Source organism: Thunnus albacares, chromosome 5, assembly GCF_914725855.1.
Source record: "Thunnus albacares chromosome 5, fThuAlb1.1, whole genome shotgun sequence".
NCBI lineage: Eukaryota > Metazoa > Chordata > Actinopteri > Scombriformes > Scombridae > Thunnus > Thunnus albacares.
Genome location: NC_058110.1, coordinates 29,462,575 through 29,480,840, shown reverse-complemented (window position 1 = coordinate 29,480,840; position 18,266 = coordinate 29,462,575). Strand labels below are relative to the sequence as shown.

Sequence of the window (18,266 nt, the reverse complement as noted above, 5' to 3'; positions counted from 1 at the left end):
ACCAATGTACTGTTCCTTTCAGCCAGTAATGGCTTCTTGTGTGAGAACACTCAAGGGAAATAAAAACTCGCATTTGGGAGTAATTTAAGATGAATTTAAGCACGAATGAAGACATTTAGGGGCACTAGAGCGGAGGGGAGGAGGAAGAGGAGGAGGAAGTGTTTTGGTCGCGGGGTATTTTTCCCCAAATAGTTGAGCAGGGGTTAATAATCCCTCATTTCCCTCATGGACCTTGGTGGCAGCAGTCCGCGAAATTTCCAGTATGCATGAACACAAGCTGGGAGCTGCTTTCTTCAACCCAGTGGGACTGACGCAACTTTCAGACTGAACTTCACGCCTGTTCGCCTGTTTTGTTTTGTTTTGTTTCGTGACGGATGTTAAACTCTTATCAGAATATACATTTTTGTTGTCATCACTGCAGTGGAACCGTTTATATTAAGCGGAGGGAGGGGAAGGACTGCCCCGTGCAATAAATAACTTGTGTAAAATGTGAGGTGTGCACCGCGTCCTGCTGTACGAGCCGCTTCAGTCCCGCTGACAACGTGACACCACCGGGAAACTCAGTTTATTTTGGAGCCTTAAACCTGTTTTAAATATGGACACAATGTGTTTAAAAATTCAGTGCATTCTAGTTTTCTTCACTTTTTGTGTGCAAGAGGGATTATCAGCGGATTATGCAGCGCGCTTTGGAGAAAATATACTTTTACAGGTAAGAATATTCTTTCAGTTTTGTGTCAAAAGTCGTCTCTAAATCAAGGCAAAAGGGTAATGTACTAATATGAAGCTAAACTTTACTTTGTATTTAATAAAACAAGAATACCTGTCAATCAGTCACAAGTGTATGGTAGAACATACAACATACTTCATCATTTTTTAAATATTTTTTAAATACCAGGCCCCCCAATAACTTTTTGCAGCACTAATACAGTTAAAACAGTATCATGAAGTGTTATTTGTCATATAAAATATGTGATTTTTATTTTGTATTTTAAAGGATTTCCATTCTTAAAGTAATTTGTTTGTTCCCAGTAATGTCCAGGATATGTGGTAATGTATTGACACAGCAATGACTTGTGTGCAAAATTAACATTTGAAACCAAACCGTGCACCCTCACCGGCCCTGTGTACAGTGAAAGCATTTATTTCCAGTTCCACTTCCCCTCCATTCATGAATGGCTTTGATTCAGGCTATTTTGACACAAAATCTTGACCCAACCCTCACATGGGCAGATTGTGGAGATTACTTCAAAAAGGAAGCATTTTGATCAAACTGTTTTGCTGAGAAATGACATTGTGCACCGTAGAATAAGTTTCACATCATTGTTTTTCATTACAACTTCTCCTTTTTCCTCTTTCTTAAAAGCACTCACCAAACATTTTACCAAATTACTCAAGCACTTGACCACCATGCTGTCTTGTTTCTCTTCCAGAGAGTAAAACGTCAAAGCAAACCAACAAAACCAGTGGTAAGTTTTTGTGTTACGACACTCATTGTGCAAGATTGGAACTCTTCATGCCACAAAAACACAAGGTTCTCCATTTAGAAAATAACTTCTTAATTTCTGGTGAAGTTTTTCTATTATATGTGCAAATGCATTTGCATGTGATAGCAGGAATATAGAATGAACATAGCTACTTAAACAAAAATTTTAAAAATAGTTGAATTATAGAACTGCTGTATCATTTGGTCCTGGTGTTGCCCCCCCTGTTATACAAAGTGAACTACAGAACAAGCTTCACTGACAGGGAAACAACCCTGAGCACCTCTCAGGGTATCATCAGTAGCTCCACTGTGGTTTGCCCTGGGTTTGCTGCAGTTCCATGAACACATTCTGTCTGTATAGCACAAACCACAACCTTCCTAAATACCAGCGAGCTGGAGGGCTGATGTGGCTTTCTTCCTCATGCCTGTCGCCTCGTCCTGCAATAATGTGGCCAGCACTGACCAGATTGGTCCCAGCAGGCGCCAGCGTTACCCAAGTAAACAAGAGGAGGGAAGAGACACCATGCAGGGAACTGCTTTGTGTTGTTTCGTTGACTTGTCAGAGCGATGCAGACCAAACTGTGATATGGAAAAGAAAGAAAAACAGTCATGTGTGAAGTTTATGATTGTGTTTTTCTTGTGCCTCAGAGTAGTACAGCATTCATGGCTATCTGTTATAGTCAGAGTTGATTGATGGTGTCACATCAGTGTATAAATGTGGCATGAACCCACAGTTATTATGGATCACCCCAGCCTTTTTTTGGATCTAAATAAATTTAATTAAAAAAACTGATTAGCCCACCAAGCCAGCCTTTCCTGCATTCAATGGATCAGAGTGATGTGTGTTGTCCTTCAAAGTAGAACTTTCACCGATGTTGGCTCCAGTATGTGATAAGAATCTCCTGATCTCTTTTAATCTTTAAAGTGATTTGTCATGTATCTGTTATTAGCTGAAGGTGACAGACTACCACGTGAAGTGTTCGGTGGTGTCCCGCTACGCTGTTACCACAGTCCAGAGTTCAGTATGGAACCAGCTTGCCATCACTAAAGAGGCTGCCTTTGAGGTGGATCTGCCCTCCTCTGCTTTCATCTCCAACTTCACCATGTAAGTCAGTTCGTCAAGTCTTCCACAATCTCTCCGTCTGTCAACTACAGTATGCAACAGTACATCACTGCTTCCTGCATTTCTTTATGAGTGTCTCTCTTTCCATCCTTCACTTCTAATCTTTTCTAATCTCTAAGATCACTTTGAATGTCAGTCGTCTCAGTTATCGTGTTTTAGATGACAATTCCTGACAGGTAGTGTGCACTTATACAGATACAGATAAAGTATCCTTCGAAGGGATCTTGACTGTAGGAATAATATTTCCCTGCTATATGGTGATAAACTGTAATAAATATAAGTAATGTTCTCATTGATGGGCAAAATCCAGAAATAAAACTTCAGAGGAATTATGTAAGGAACTAGTATTCTGGTCCAGAGGAGGTGCTTAATTTGATTACTAAGAGGGTCGGTAACCACTCTCCTTTAAAAATGCTAAATATAAACAAAACAAATAAGTCAACATCACAGGCCAAGAAGCAAGCGTGGAGCTGGATTTGGGAGCGGAAGCAGGTCAGGAGGAGGGGGAACCTGAGGGCAGATGAATACCAGGCTTTGTAAATGGAAGTCAGAAATTTAATAGAGAAAATGACAGGAGTTTGCCTAGTCTCCCCTTCTCTCCCCTGCACAGTTTACCGAGGCACCCTGCCAGTTTAGATTTGCTACATGCAGCACACACATGCTTACATCTACTGTATATATGCGTGCCTACATAGGTGCTTGTAGACTTAGATTTTTTAAGTATGTGTGAGTCTGGAACTTGTACAGCTTTTTTACCACCATAATCCTTCACATCTCTCTTTCTCTGTCACTCTCTTTCACAGACACACACACAGCTACGCTTATACATATTTTCCCACACACTCCTATACGGCCGTCTGCACATCACCAAATACCCAGAGGAAAAAAGGCAAACGGATTGCGTTAGTTCTTTGGCATTTCTGTTTCTGAAACTAAGAAGTCTGTGTTCTGTGTGTAGGTCACTGATGTACAGCCATTCCTTTACCCCCTCAGCCAGCCACACATATAAATACAAGCGCCTCCATTTTCCACTCTCCTCTCTCATGCCATTTTGCTCTGTGTCTCAAACAAGACCCGTTTCAAGCCTGTGGGTTTATTTTAGTTAGCCTTGATGTTTTTTCTCTTTGGGTATATTTGTTCAAAGGACTTGACCTTAATTTAGCACCTTGTCATGTGACATAAGAGGCCACCAAAATCTAGGAAGTGCACCTTGTGAATTGGATCACGCTTTTGAGCGTTGGTTTTGGTTTGGATTTTGCTGGGTGTAGCACACAGCGGCACTCCCTCGGAGCGTCACCGGCCTGCAAGATCTCTCTTCATTAATCCTGTTTTCAGAGGGAAATTACTCTTTTCCACTTACCCTGTTTATGACCCGACCTCTCCTTCACATGGTATGAACGCCATCTGTAAACAAGCATGATGTGTGTTTGTGAGGCGGCTCTGTGATAGTTCTGGAAATACAAGGAGCAAAATAAAGTAAATCATGCCTAACAACTCAATGCAGGCCAGGCATATTTCTGAAATATAATCTAACTACTGTGAGTCAAACAGAGACCTATTTCTTCTTCTTCTTTCCTCTATCCCATCAGCACCTCCAATGGCAAGGTGTATGTGGCCCAGGTGAAGGAAAGAGCCGCTGCCAGGAAAATTTACGACGCTGCTAAGAAGCAAGGAAAAACAGCCGGACTTGTCGCTACCAAGTTAGTCGCAGACAAAATTAGAACTTTTTTTACACCTCACTGAATAAAAACTGTAATGTTATTCCCTATGTTCAATACACTGTATTATGCTGCATGATTTGTAACGCAAATACAGTTTTTTTTTACATTAGATCGGCATCCCATACATTATTATGAGTTTTTCTTTCCATTTACTCTGCGGTGTTCCAGAGAGAGGGAGATTGAGAAGTTTCGTGTGGCAGTAAGTGTGCCGTCAGGAGCTCGGATGTTCTTCTCCCTGTCCTATGAGGAGCTGTTACTTCGCCGACTTGGCCGCTATGAGCTCAGTTTGGGTCTGAGGCCAGGACAGCCTGTCCAGAACCTCACATTAGACGTCAGTATAACAGAGCGAACGGGCATCAGTTTCATCAAGGTCTTTCCGCTCAAGACAAGCCGACTGCTCTCCAACACCGCTCAAGGTAAAAACGGATCAAGATATAATGGAGACATTGTGTTATGATGAGCAACTTTCAAAGGACAAAATCATCCTTGAAGAAGCATATTTCCCAAAATGTCAAACTATTCTTTTAATGGAAATTATATAGATTATTACTTTAACCATTTTCAGTTACTACTACATAGATTTAACTGACATGTTAAGATGCACCTCTTTCCTACAGGTGATGCAGACGCCCCCGCGTCCACCCATGTTGAGCGGAGTGCCAGCTGTGCTCGAGTTCACTACAGTCCCACTCTGCAGCACCAGAATAGCATCTCCTCTAAGGGTCTTGATGCAGACTTCATCATTCATTATGATGTAGACCTCAGAGACCCCATGGGTGATGTCCAGGTCAGCAACATTCATTTTTGGCTTGTCAAATACACTTAGTGTGCATGCATGTGTTAACACAACCGTGAAAGCATCACAACACAAAAATGTGTTTTTGCTACCAGTAAAGGTTTTATTCTCTCAGCTTTTTATTATTCTCTGCCTCTCTTAGGTGCATGATGGCTACTTTGTGCATTACTTTGCACCCAGAGGACTTCCTGTGGTTCCCAAAGATGTTATATTTGTCATTGATGTCAGTGGCTCCATGATAGGCACCAAAATAAAACAGGTAAAGTGGGCAAGAAACCTTCACATAAAACTCATGGACCACCAAAGGTTAGAGCTTTAATAAGAAGGCAAGCTTTCTAAGATGAGGAAATGTGCTAAAATATGACAATATGGTGCTAAAAATAATGTACATTTTCTGTTAATAATTCTAATAATTTCTGTCAGTAGACCAAGCAGGCCATGAGCACCATCCTCGGGGACCTTAGAGAGGGAGACCACTTTAATATCATCACCTTCTCAGACAAGGTTCACACTTGGAAGAAAGGACGAACAGTGCGGGCAACTCGGCAGAATGTACGAGACGCCAAAGACTTTGTAAAAAGGATTATTGCAGAAGGATGTGAGTTGAAATATGATATTATCTGAGGAAAATGTATCATTGTATCTTTTTTCAACTTCCTTATTATTTGTTTGTTCAACACTGATCGTCCTCATTGCTCCATTCTTTTCTCAGGGACCAATATCAATGCAGCGCTGCTTTCAGCTGCCCAGCTCGTCAACCCAACATCCTCTGGCTCTTCCAGCCACCTCTCATCCCGTCGTGTCCCTCTGGTCATTTTCCTCACTGATGGGGAGGCAACAATCGGAGTTACAGCCGGTGACACCATCCTAAGTAACGCTAAGAAGGCGCTAGGCTCAGCCTCTCTGTTCGGCCTTGCCTTTGGAGATGATGCAGACTTCCTCCTTCTGAAACGCCTGGCTCTGGATAACCGAGGCGTAGCTCGGATGGTGTATGAGGATGCAGATGCAGCCTTGCAGCTGAAGGGTTTCTATGATGAAGTGGCCAGCCCTTTGCTATCAGACATCCAGCTGTCCTACCTGGATGAACAAGCGTTTGACATCACCCGCTCCCTGTTCCCAAACTACTTCCAAGGCTCTGAGTTGGTGGTGGCTGGAAGGGTTAAACCAGGGGTCAAGGATTTAAAGGTGTCAATGTCCGCCACTGATTCAAAGCAGCGTGTCAAGTTGGAGAATGATGTGACGATTTCCCACACAAAGGGGAATGGGACAGCAGATTCACTAGACTGTTCAGGAAGTTTAGAAGGAATTTCCAGCTTTGTGCATCGTCTCTGGGCATATTTCACCATCAAAGAGCTGCTACTGGCCAAACTGAATACGACTGACCCTGCCACTCAGAGGTTACTAGCAGACAAGGCCACAAACCTCTCCCTAAAGTATAACTTTGTGACACCAGTCACATCTTTAGTTGTAGTTAAGCCAGATGCAGATGAAGCAGCTCAAACTCCAACCACTGTAAAACCCACCACTGCAGCTACTATAACCACAACAGCAACTACTACTGCTATATCCAAAATATCAGCTGTTGGTGCTGCAAAGAAGTCAAACTCACCCTCTAACACAAGGCCGAACAAAAAACCAGACCCTCCTCAGCCACCTCCCAGACACCCTACACCACAACCGAAAAAAACATCATTACCACTTTCCCCAGCAAAAACCGTGGTTTCACCATCCAAGAAAACCACAACAACTTCAAGTCCCGGCTCCACCAAAACTGCTCCAGCACCACTCTCTGGTAAAAAGCCCACTCCTTCCCGTAATGATACTAAAACTGCCTCTCCTCCTCCTGCTGGGAAGATATCCACCTCTCTGCTTAATGCTCTAAAAACAGCGTCGCCTCCTGCACCTGGAAAAATCTCCACCCCCCAGCCCATGAAAACAATCCCACCCTCAACAACAACCACCACCACAATGCTAACATTCAGCAGCAGCACCACACCTCCTCTCAGTTCAGTCAGAACTGACGCTGCACCCCTGCCCGGGAGACTCCTTACTCCACAGCCCAGTACAGTGAGGACAGCTCTGCCTCTTGTCAAAGCGGCTGCGTCCTCCATGGAGGCAGAGAACAGCACCACACCTGCTACAGGTGTTCCTCAGCCTGAAATCACCACCACCGCTCTGCCCAAGCTGTTGTCTCCGCTCACCCCTCCCACCCCGGCTCCGGCTCCGGCTTTGGAAGACAACAACACAATCTCAGGCGTGGATGTAGACCTGAGCATCGCCACCCTGGTGTCGGCTACTTTTGCTCCCATGCCTGGTGTAACAGATGGGCCAAGACTGTGGGAGGCAGCAGGGCTTCTGGGTAGGTTGTCATAGCCTTCCTGTAGACTGCAGACTTTGTGTTTTTATTCCTAATTGAATGTTCTTTATCTCTCCACTAGATGTCTCTACCTCCATTCAGATTCAGAGAAAAGGTGAAACTGAATTTCCTGTTTACATTTTTCAGAGCTTTTAAATGCATTTCATCTGGTACAAATGACTTTAAATGTAATAATGTACTAATCAACTATATGACAGCATTGGAGATGAATGGTGGGTAGTAATTTTATATTTCTATCTCTTTTCTGTTAAATAGATATTGACCTTGTGAAAGGTGAGTATCACTACTAATTATTAATGTTCTGTCACTCCCTCTAAAATCAAAATTTCTTAGTGAGCAGCAGAATGTGTCCTAAACTTATTCTCTCATTGCTTGCTTCCATCTCCCAGACTATGATGCAACCTATGACTATGACTACGATCTCAGCTACGATGCCTGTAAGTTTTAAATGCTTATTGGAGGCAATTCTGCACTGTAGCTGCAAAATAGAAAAGTTTCACGCCAAATACATGTCTCTGACCTATTTTCAGGGGATGATAGTGCAGACACGGGATCATTTGGTGAGTATTTAGTGGGTGTTATTTGCAGCTGCATGTCTTGAATAATGTGTTGTTTGTTGTAGAGACACTGCTTGCAATACATGTCTAGTCCTGTGATTGGTTTCAGTGCTTGGGAGTGAGGAGGACTGTCCTTTAGTTGAATGTCTTATGCTTTTAGAGCCTCCGTCCAGGCTGAGCACCATCAGGGTCTTCTCCTCATCAGGTCAAGAGCCTACGTTTGATTTATTGGTTTTTAATTACATCCTCAAAGTCATTTAAACATTCTATGTACTCATGTCATATTTCTGCTCAATGCTGTCTGTTGCAGTCGATGGAGATCCTCATTTTGTGGTCCAGTTGCCAAAGCTGCATCAAAACCTCTGTTTCACAGTAGACGGCAGGGCTAATGACATTCTCAGACTGTTAGAGGACCCAAAGAGAGGTATGCATGTCAATAAATTCAGTTTCAGGTTTATATATTATAGGATCAGCTAATGCATACTGTCACAATTACTTTTTGGGTGGATTACCAAATGTGAATGTATCGCCTTCCTCTTTAAGGGCTCATTGTGGATGGTCATCTAGTGGGGGCTCCCCCCAAGCACGGCTCAGAAGAGCGCCCCCGAACCTACTTTGACAGGCTCACCATCTCCTCAGCCACGGGCGGCTCTGGTGACATTATGATCACACTCTCATTGGACGCTGTAGTGGTGGAAGGGGAAGGGCAGGATATCCTCCCCATCAATCAGCAGGGATCAGTGACAAGGCAGGGTGTGACGGTTGCTGTGGACAACCATCGGAGCTGCTGGATTGAGTTGGCCAAGGATGTGCGCTTCCTGGTCCTGTTCCACCATTACAAACACCCCAGCTACCTACAAATGGCTCACCTGGGTTTTTATATCACACATGGACGTGGGCTGTCTGCCTTAACCCAAGGCCTGCTCGGTATGTGCACATCAACTCAGGGGCTGCAACAAACAGTTATTTTCATTATTAATTATTTTCTTGATTAATCGATTAGTCATTTGGTCTATAAAATGTCAAAAAATGGTGAAAAATATCAATCACTTTTTCTCAAAGCCCAAGATGATGTCCTCAAATGTCTTCTTTTGTCCCAACCAACAGTCCACAACTCAAAGCTATTCAGTTTGCTGTCATAGAAACCAGAAAATATTCACCTTTGAGAATTTGAGAATTTGGACATTTCTTTCTCAAAGAATGACTCCAAATGATTAATTGATTATTAAAACAGTTGTTTCACTGATACCTTTCTGGTCTCTTTGTAACTATGCATCTCACTCTCTGTCCTCTATCTACCTACAGGCCAGTTTCAGCATGCTGACATGAGCATAACAGCAGTGAACGATCATCCGGATGGAGGTGCTCACCGGGCTAACAAGGAGGGAATGTTAGCCAATTCTGGGATCCTGAGGTGGGGATCGGAGCACATGCCAGTCACTTTGCAAGACAAGACGCTCAAAGACACGGTGCGAAAACGCCACTTAGGAAAGTGTTGGGTGGTGCCCAAGGCAGAAGTAGAGAGACTACTGGGTCATCCGTATGAGAGCTACGTGGTGGATCAAGTGTAATTCTAGCTGAGTCAGCTTTGCCTTGTTGCCTCACTGCTGCACAGCTCAGGTCACAGCAATTATTACGGCATGGTTATTGGACAAAGGATGAGCAAGAAGTAGGACTCCACGGGTCTAAAATGACATGTTGCCACAGTGTAATATTCTGTAAGGAGCAGTGAAACACAGGTGTGGTTGCAAAAGAAGAAAAGTGGGGGTGACAGATTAGAGACTACAGTGAAAGACAAAGCTGCAAATACAGGAATTACGAGGATGGTTGTATGGTTCTACATATAATATGGTTAAGGACTGAGTGATGCCGTTGTGCCTTAACCATCACTGAATTTGAATTAGATTCAAGCTCTGTGTTTCTGTGTATCTATGACAGAGACGCAATGTTCTCCTGTTCGCATGGCAACCACAAGATGTCTATTTGTGTTGCAGCAGTTTGCTCCCAAATATCTTGCACACTAATATTGTTCACAACTTCAAAGATATCCGTCTTATATTTTCATCATGCAGTGATTATTAGGTAATGACAGATTTTTCTATTTCAGAATGATTTGTAATTAAAAATTGTATCATTTTTGTGAGTTGTATTTTTAGTACACAAGTGTATATAAGCTATTATTGTATGTATGTAAAGATAATCTTACCCCTAAAAGGTTACTCACCTGGATGTAGTGATTGCATCTTCAAAAAGTAACAAAATCAGGGTCTTTCCAGGTTTGCCATGTGCTTTTTATTTTTCTATCATTTCATTCGCAGTTTAATTCATTTTATTTGTTACACAAGACATTAGGCATTGTTCACATACTAGTGATCAAACAAGGACAGTAAGTTTTCTACTACTCAGCCTGAACTATTTCTTTTGTCAATTTCAAGGGATATTGTCAATAGTGGTTTTCAAAGGCCAAACTGGATGGAAATTAAAACAGTACAACCACACATGAGGCTTTTTGTTTTCAATAAATAAAAAAAAGAGAGGACAGTATCTGATGTTGAGGAAGGGCGGGGGAAGGAGGGAAGGCTTCAAATATATCTATGTTCAAAGAGTAAACAGTATTCCAGTTTTTATCAGATAACATGTTTCCAGGATGAAGACCACACACAAAGTTGAACGATGCACAGTGTGAGATTGTTGTGAATACACAGCTGTATCGATTTTCATTTCTGCTCGATGCTCAGACTGCTGCTGTTATCCTTCCATCAAAACCTGTTTCTTAAGAATGCTAATAATCATATTAAACCATGATGCAACACTGGAATGATCACTGAATAAGGTAAACATAACACATAACACAGCAAATAACAAAACGAAAACAAATAATTTCGGTGTGCATCACTTTTTTTTTTTAAATCCATTTTTATCATCAGAACATAAACTAATAGCATAGCATATTCAGCATTTGACGTAAACCTTCCACAATACGTCAGTGAAATTCGAATAAATAGAGCATAACAATAAGACACGTCAACACCCCAAACACGCAATAACTTTGTTTAGAGTTGTTAAGGGATTGGTCGCGGTGGATAAAGTGAAATGGAACTGCTTCAGTGTTTTAAAAAGGAAACTATTAGATCGTCTCATCTGTTGTTGATGTGTAACAAGCCAAGCCAAAGATCAATCCGGCTGTTAGGGTGCAGCGATATGAGGAAGTGCCTCGACTCCGTTGTACAATAACAGCCCTGATTTGGTTGAAAACAATATCCCTTCTATAGTATTCAGTCAGCTTTACAGAGAAACATACACTACTTAACTGTACTTTAAACGTTGTCAGCAAGTTTTGCCAATAACAGCAACACCATTTTTGGCACAAGACAGACCTGCCACTAACGGTTAGATAAACAAAGCAGTCAATTTTCTTTTTTTAATAGGGCCCAAACATTTGAACAAGACCCCAAATTAAGGCTACAACCAATCAAAAAAAAGCTTCTTGGTTCATTCTTATGGGGTGGCACTTGTAACTGTGGCTTCGTACTTATGCTATGCTACAGAATCTTTTAAAGTTAGGGGGAGCGTCCGGCTTTTCACTCTATTTAACAACTGCAATTTTTCATAGGATTTTGTCTCTAAGGGATCGACTTTATCTCAATGACATACACAAGGGTTGAAACAACCAAGACACAATCTGGTGCTTTCACTATTAGCCGAAATTTCAGTCTTCGCCCTCTTCACTCAAAAGTGAAACTTTCCAAATATCAAATCCAAAACATTCCCCACATACATTCTTTCCTCCACGGCACACCTTCTCGCATCTCGACAACTTCAATCAGCCGTAATCAGCCTCGTTTCCATCACTCGTTCCAAATCTCACCGAATACTTCACTGAAAGCCTCACCTGACACTAGACAAATCCATTCCCATGCCTCTTTTTGCTCCTGACATTCCCTTTTTTTTTTTTAACTTGAAGACCACAGTTTAAACCTCAGCTCTGTAAACGTCATAACTTCAGCCAGTGAAATGTGCACCAAATATATAGAAATAAAACTCTTCAATAATTTAAAATGTTAGAAAGTAAACTATTCAAATTTAAAACTGACATCACACAACAGAGATAAAACAAAGGAACTGTTTTTTGTTTTTTTTTTGAGGGTGGAGGGGTGAGGTGGGGTGGGGGTGGGGGTGGGGGGGGGTGACAGTTAATAGCCACTGGTTAGCTTGCCTGCTAGCACAGGGAACACAACAGCATTGCAAAGTGAGCACTATCAGTTGACAGAACAGCCCATTTATATGTAACTTTTCATCACATTTTTTTTGCCTGACCAACAGATTTTGCCAAAAGGAACGCCGTCTATTGAATTAACACAGGTAAAAGACCAAGTAAGAGAAAAGTGAAAGCAGGGTTGACAGGAGCGATGCGTGGAATGGTCCAGCCTTCATACCGCAGTGTCGTTTAAGTCTATGTACAATACTACTGTGTGTAAAAGATGCATGCATGTCAACTGGAGGTGACCCTTCCAGAGGATTCTACACTAAGCCATAATAGATCTCTCATGTCAGAGCTCGCCGTCGATCTTTGCTTCATCCACCCAACCTCTGATATGAGGAGAAAGACGTTACAGAAAGAATGAAATGCTATGAAAATCGGCAACAAGTAATAAATTCACCTCTAATGATCATAGTTAAGACATTAAGACATGATTATAGATTCTACGATGGAATGAAAGACCATATCAACCCTGCTTTTCGGTGACAAAGATAGGGAGTGTAAGTATTTGAACAGTGTGTGTGTGTGTTTGTGAGCGTTAATGTGTTTGAACGTGTGTCAAGAGAGAGAGGGACGTGAGGAAAAGGAGGCAAACGGTTGAAGGCAGGCAGAGCCCAGAGACACACCCTCCACCACGCTCACACTTCATTGTTTTGTTTTCCCCCCCACCCACCCTGCTCAGGCAGCGTCCCCCCCCCCCCCCCGCCCCCCCCCCCCCTTTCCCCGGCTCCTCTACCGACAGGCTCTGCCGCCGCTTTCGCCCCCTTTTTAACCCCCGCCTCCTCTCCCGGCCCCGCCCTCTCTCGGAAGCCCCTCTACCGCTCACTGCTCATCCTCCCCAAACACATCGTTCTGTTTGCGTTTCATGTTCTCAAAGTCAAAGTCGCTCCCAGTCATACGTTTGTAGATGTCCTTGATGTCGTTGCAGGTGGTCTCGAAGTGAGTGGTGGCATCGTAGGAACTTGAGGCAAAGATCTGGGAAAGATAAAAGTTTATTGTCATTGTCATATATGTTGGAAGCAGTGCAATGAAAAAGCTCAGGCTAACTCCCTATCATGCACAATAGATGTGCAATTAAACACAAGAATGTACATACACACACAACCGTAGATATGGGGCAAACAATATATAATAAATAGAGATTTTACATACAATATATATATATATACATAATGCAAAATACCACCCTGATGTTAACTGAGTAAGTGAGGGTTGTGTCCCTAAAAACAATTGCTTTTTATAGTTGCAATGTTGTTGGAAAAGAAATTCTCTCACCTGGCTCTCAGTACCATCATCTGTGGGCTCATAAAGGTCACTAATAGCCACAAACCTGTAAAAAAAAATCCCACATAGTTTCAATAAACTTCCACTGTAATTCATCACACAGGCTCACACACATATTTTTCTAACATATAAATCCATGAATGATGGCAGTGACAGTTAAATGCGGGACTGACTTTTGGTCGATGGGCTCCAGCAGCTCCAGGGCCGGCTCGATCTCAGCTTCTGGCTCGCTGGTTTCCACTGTGGTGCTGACGATGGCGATGTACTTCCCCTGGGCAGCCACGTTGTGAGCATAGGAGATCATGCACACGTAGATGTCTGGAGAATTGACAAAAGGGTTAAGAGGAGGAAAAAGTTAAATCAGTGAAAATATACACTGCTAGTAAGTTATGATGGTGTATAATATGGAATCTCTTCAGTACAAGCTGTTATTGTCAACTATAATACAGCTAATAGGGAACATTCTGATATGAGGAAGCTGCTGTAATACAAGCCTGTTTTTTCTAAAAAGGACAAACTGAAGAAGTATTTTTAGTCAGGCTTTAATATCAAAACCATTAAATATAACAGAAAAAGGCATTTTTGTGCCATGTCTAAGATCTAAAAGCTTATCAAATTGCATTTTAGCATTTCGCTGACAATGATCCTCACCTGAGTTGCGGTTAACCTGATTCTGAGGAATGATGATCTGGCAGGAGTTGGCGTCATTAGTGTTTTTGATGGGGTGGCTGAGGATGCAGATCACACGGATCACCTGACCCGCCTTACGGACACGGTCCGGGATGTAGCTGGGGTCACAGATGAGCTGCTTACAACGAGCCACCTGCAGCAGGAATGAGACAGCGATGTGTGTTATGTATATTTAAGATTTACTTTCTTATCCTTTCTGGGTGTGTATCTGATACTTAATACTACTAAACTAAATAAATTGCCTGAGCAGTCTTTGTGGATATGTAATACCCATGAAAGACCTGCAACAATTAGTTAATTCATTAATTTGTGGATTGACAAAAAATTAATTGGTCACTAGTTTGCTAATTCTGGACTGTTTCTCGGACAAAATAAGATATTTAAAAACTTCACCTTTGATTCTGGGAAATTATAATGTGCATTTTCAACTATTTTCTGACAAAATAAGTGACAGATTAATTGATAATGAAAATAATTGTCAGTTGCAGACCTATTCCACTCTAATGTTTATTATGGCAACGTTGAATTTGCATGTAATCAGCAAGGCCGTACCTCGCCCTCAGACTTCACTCCAATCACATGACCGCCTTCCATCACTATCTCATCCACTGGTTTGTTCAGCATGTAGGTTCCTCCGTAGATTGCACTCAATCTAAGGTGACATGCAAATAAGAACTGTTAAATCATAGAGTGGATTTGTATTTCTTTATTTACTATCGAAGTCAAATATTGATGATAATTCTCTATAAAAAAATGAACAAAAATGATTAAAACACCTGGCGAATCCCTGTGGCAGCTCTCCCAGACCGTACAGTGGGTAGAGGTAAGGGCTCTTCCCATACCGTGCCAGCGATTCACTGTACAGTTTGATACGATTGATGGTGTCCAAACAGGGCACATCAAGGTAGCTGAGAAAGTGAGAGAAAATGACACAGGAACATAAATATAAACAGGAATAATGACTGCACAGAAATAATGTGATATATCTAATTCTGCATGTATTCACAGCCAAAAACATGATCCTGATCTACAAATATTTATGTGAAAAAAAAAGCTACTCATTGCTGAGTTGTCAATTTATTAGACATCAGGTGGTAAATAACTCATCCACATTAAAGCGTATATTCCTCAATAATTAATTACATGTTAAAATTTTAAATACAGCTGTAAAGTTCAGAAAAACAACGTTATCAAAGACTTGATAGGAGGTTATGGATAACATTATGATGTCCTTCGCTGTTCTTACTCATCTGTCCTGTAGAGCGCCAGGGCGTGGCCAGTGAAGTCAATGACATCCTGGCCGAGGTCAAACTTCTTGTAAACATCCCTCATCGTTGTGGTTTTGGGGTCCACGCCCTCAAAGGTCTTGGGGTCATTTTCATCAAAGTTAGCCACAAAGACTAAGAACTTCCTAAACCTTCGCTTCTCGAACATTCCCATCAGATCTGGAGAGACAGACAAAGGATTGATGCTGTGATGTCCACCTGATTAGCTTAATGTGATTTAATTACTGTCCTTTAGATATCTTCGCTTACAAATTGTGATGCGACATATTTGAGGGGCTTACTTGAAGCTAGTGCCTCGGTCTCGGTTGACGGCACCTTGTAGATCTTTCCTCCTTTGTAGACAAAGCTTCCCTCCACGACCTTAAAGTCCAGGTACCGTGTCACTTCTGTGTATAGCAGCATCTTCACAAGCTGACCTGCAATCACACGGACGAACATGTATTTCATCTTAATATCTGTCATCAACCTTTAACAAAGCACACATTCTGCCTTGATAGTATTAAGATAAAGAATAAAATCCGATCTGCGTATAAGTAGTCTAATTAGTTAATTCTTTATTCCTGGGCCTTATCAGTAATACTAATAATTATCCTGAGAATATGACACCAGAAAGGTTTTAGTTATATATGTGGGACTGACCATTGGCCATGAGAAACTTGGGGATGAGGTCAACGTTCCAGTCCCTTCCTCTGCCCATTGATTCAGGCGGACTATCTGGAAGACTGAAGCGCTTGTACAGCTGAGGAAAAGGACAGGAGGGTCAACAATGTGCTGTGAAGCAGGAGTCTACATAGCTCACAGAATCTAAAGCATGATGGAGGATAAGGCATTTAGCGCATGCAGACAGTAAAAACAGCAGCTGGTGCACCGTGGCACTGGAGGTAAAATGAGATGTACTGGGGGACATAAAATATATTGATTGCTTTTATGTTACCTCCTCCAGGGGGGTGATGGAAGAGCTCTCCCCACCATAGTAAGGGTTCCTGTCCATGTGCAGAACCTTTTTCCCATTCACAGACATGATCCCGGACAGGATGCATTCCTGCGCAAAACAAGATTTAATAACGGACATCAATAACATAACATCACATTAAACTCGGAAATGAATGGACACAAAATACAAATGACTTAGGAAAGATGTCTCTCGGGAGGAAAGAGAGAGACGTGAATGCAAGTTATGAGGTTTTGACAGACGGCTGCAGGGAGGATAGAAGGAACGTAGTGCGCATGCGCCAAAGGATCGTTTCACCTATGTATCTACTGGAATAATAATAATCATTATTGTTATTATTAAAATAATAATGTGCATTTGAAAGAAAGATACAAGAAAGATATTATCACACCAGAAAATACTAAATATTACAGAGATGGGTTTACAAATGAATATTAGTTGCTTTTTTATAAAACTGCCTAAATGTCGACTTTTTAAATGCGAATGCTGTGCAACACTGTGCAAGATCACGATTGAGATCACATTACATGTATCAGGCCCATTCGTGCCGCATAGGGTGTGATAAAGTGAAGGGAAATGCGGCGAGAGTAGCAGCAGTGAAAGGCTCAGTCATTGAATAAAAGCCGTGCTCAGGCCTGCGCCAACCTCAGGATGGAGGCCTGTCTATGCAAAGAGGACCGTCACACAGTGTGGGGTTACGCCTAAAAGATGCTACAGGGTGTAACACAACACTGAGCCGGCTGCGAGAATTAAAAAAAAAATCTTTCCTGGAGCATTATTTGCTTCCTATGATGCACAGGCAGGTCGACAGGTGCATTTGGAGACATTTCTGAAGCGCATCTCTTGTCACAATTTAATAATGTCACAAACACACAAGGAGCCTTTCACTCCTGGGCTCGGACAGAAGGTAAAGGGGCCTAATTGTCCGCCTTAAAAAATCCTTTTGAGAGGTCACACAATCAGTGTCTGTGCAGAGCAAATGAAGCTTGACTACTTACTGTGAGTCCGGTGCCCAAAACGATCACATCATATTCCTCATCCATGTTGTATCACCGCCTCTCCCGTCTCGCCCTCTTTTTGCCTTGAGAAATGAAGGGTATTGAAGGAAAGAATGCCAGTGAGTCCAAAAACCGGGAATCGGTTCCGTCTCTCAGCCCAAGCGCTTTAAACGGCTCGTTCAAAGTTAGATATTATTTATTAATCATTAGGCATTAATGACCAATGGAATAAACTGTCCACACTGTCACCGGCGAGGACGACCAAAGATGGCCCTGATCGTGGAGCACTCTAGAACAATGTCGTTGCGCGTCGGCAAATAGTGCGCATCCTCCTCTCTTCCCATCTTGCCACACAATGGACTCTTAACTGCTGTGTGTAATAGGAAACCCTGCTGCAAGCAGGCTTTATCGAGCGATTATGCACATGTTCCGTTTGGTTTTAGAGTTTGGCTTGCAGTTTAACATTTTTTTTGACATTTTTAATAGCTTTTTTATGCAAGTCTGTGTGTTCTCTATTCTCTTTTCTATCCTTCCTTTCCAGTTGTAGGCGCAGCGTTGCGTGGATGCAGTTAGTGTATCCCTCCGCCACCACAGCTGTGTGGATGGGAGTTGCTTTCACTGACTGACTGAACCACGTAGGCCTTTCAAACAGAAAAAAACTGTTAAACTATTTACATGTATCTTTTATTTTTTATTTTTATTTTTTTAGCTTGTTTCTTTCTGTTTTATAATGTTTAT

At 42.1% G+C, this 18,266-nt stretch overlaps 2 protein-coding genes across 4 annotated transcripts; one reads left to right on the top strand and one right to left on the bottom strand.

Moving 5' to 3' along the window:
* The first annotated feature begins 28 nt into the window (after positions 1–28).
* On the top strand, positions 29–12,044 carry itih6 (inter-alpha-trypsin inhibitor heavy chain family member 6). 3 transcript variants are annotated; one of them, XM_044352342.1, is made up of 17 exons: positions 29–709; positions 1,431–1,466; positions 2,434–2,588; positions 4,196–4,306; positions 4,496–4,743; positions 4,945–5,114; positions 5,266–5,382; positions 5,550–5,721; positions 5,836–7,482; positions 7,562–7,594; positions 7,756–7,773; positions 7,890–7,937; positions 8,031–8,060; positions 8,218–8,262; positions 8,368–8,481; positions 8,601–8,984; positions 9,363–12,044. In XM_044352342.1, the coding sequence occupies exons 1-17, from the start codon at positions 596–598 to the stop codon at positions 9,626–9,628; spliced, it is 3,708 nt and encodes a 1,235-aa protein (XP_044208277.1). In that variant the 5' UTR covers positions 29–595; the 3' UTR covers positions 9,629–12,044. The 3 variants fall into 3 exon arrangements, with proteins under 3 accessions (XP_044208277.1, XP_044208276.1, XP_044208278.1); XM_044352341.1 differs by having other exon boundaries at positions 8,167–8,262; XM_044352343.1 differs by lacking the exon at positions 8,218–8,262.
* Positions 12,045–13,053: 1,009 nt separating this feature from the next.
* Positions 13,054–17,831, bottom strand: gdi1 (GDP dissociation inhibitor 1). Its single transcript, XM_044351773.1, has 11 exons — positions 17,529–17,831; positions 16,513–16,620; positions 16,218–16,317; positions 15,860–15,994; positions 15,539–15,737; positions 15,069–15,200; positions 14,845–14,944; positions 14,254–14,425; positions 13,776–13,920; positions 13,594–13,648; positions 13,054–13,293 (listed from the first exon to the last, which is right to left on the bottom strand). The coding sequence occupies exons 1-11, from the start codon at positions 17,571–17,573 to the stop codon at positions 13,141–13,143; spliced, it is 1,344 nt and encodes a 447-aa protein (XP_044207708.1). The 5' UTR covers positions 17,574–17,831; the 3' UTR covers positions 13,054–13,140.
* Positions 17,832–18,266: the final 435 nt, after the last annotated feature.

Bases quoted from the DNA above. Each gene is read 5' to 3' on its own strand.
- itih6 (XM_044352341.1), top strand. From the start codon at position 596: ATGGACACAATGTGTTTAAAAATTCAGTGCATTCTAGTTTTCTTCACT. The intron at 4,744-4,944 runs GTAAAAACGGAT...TCTTTCCTACAG, and splicing joins GCTCTCCAACACCGCTCAAG to GTGATGCAGACGCCCCCGCG. The intron at 7,938-8,030 runs GTAAGTTTTAAA...ACCTATTTTCAG, and splicing joins CGATCTCAGCTACGATGCCT to GGGATGATAGTGCAGACACG.
- gdi1 (XM_044351773.1), bottom strand. From the start codon at position 17,573: ATGGATGAGGAATATGATGTGATCGTTTTGGGCACCGGACTCACA. The intron at 15,995-16,217 runs GTCAGTCCCACA...GTGTGATTGCAG, and splicing joins CAAGTTTCTCATGGCCAATG to GTCAGCTTGTGAAGATGCTG. The intron at 14,945-15,068 runs GTGTTTTAATCA...ATGTCACCTTAG, and splicing joins CTGCCACAGGGATTCGCCAG to ATTGAGTGCAATCTACGGAG.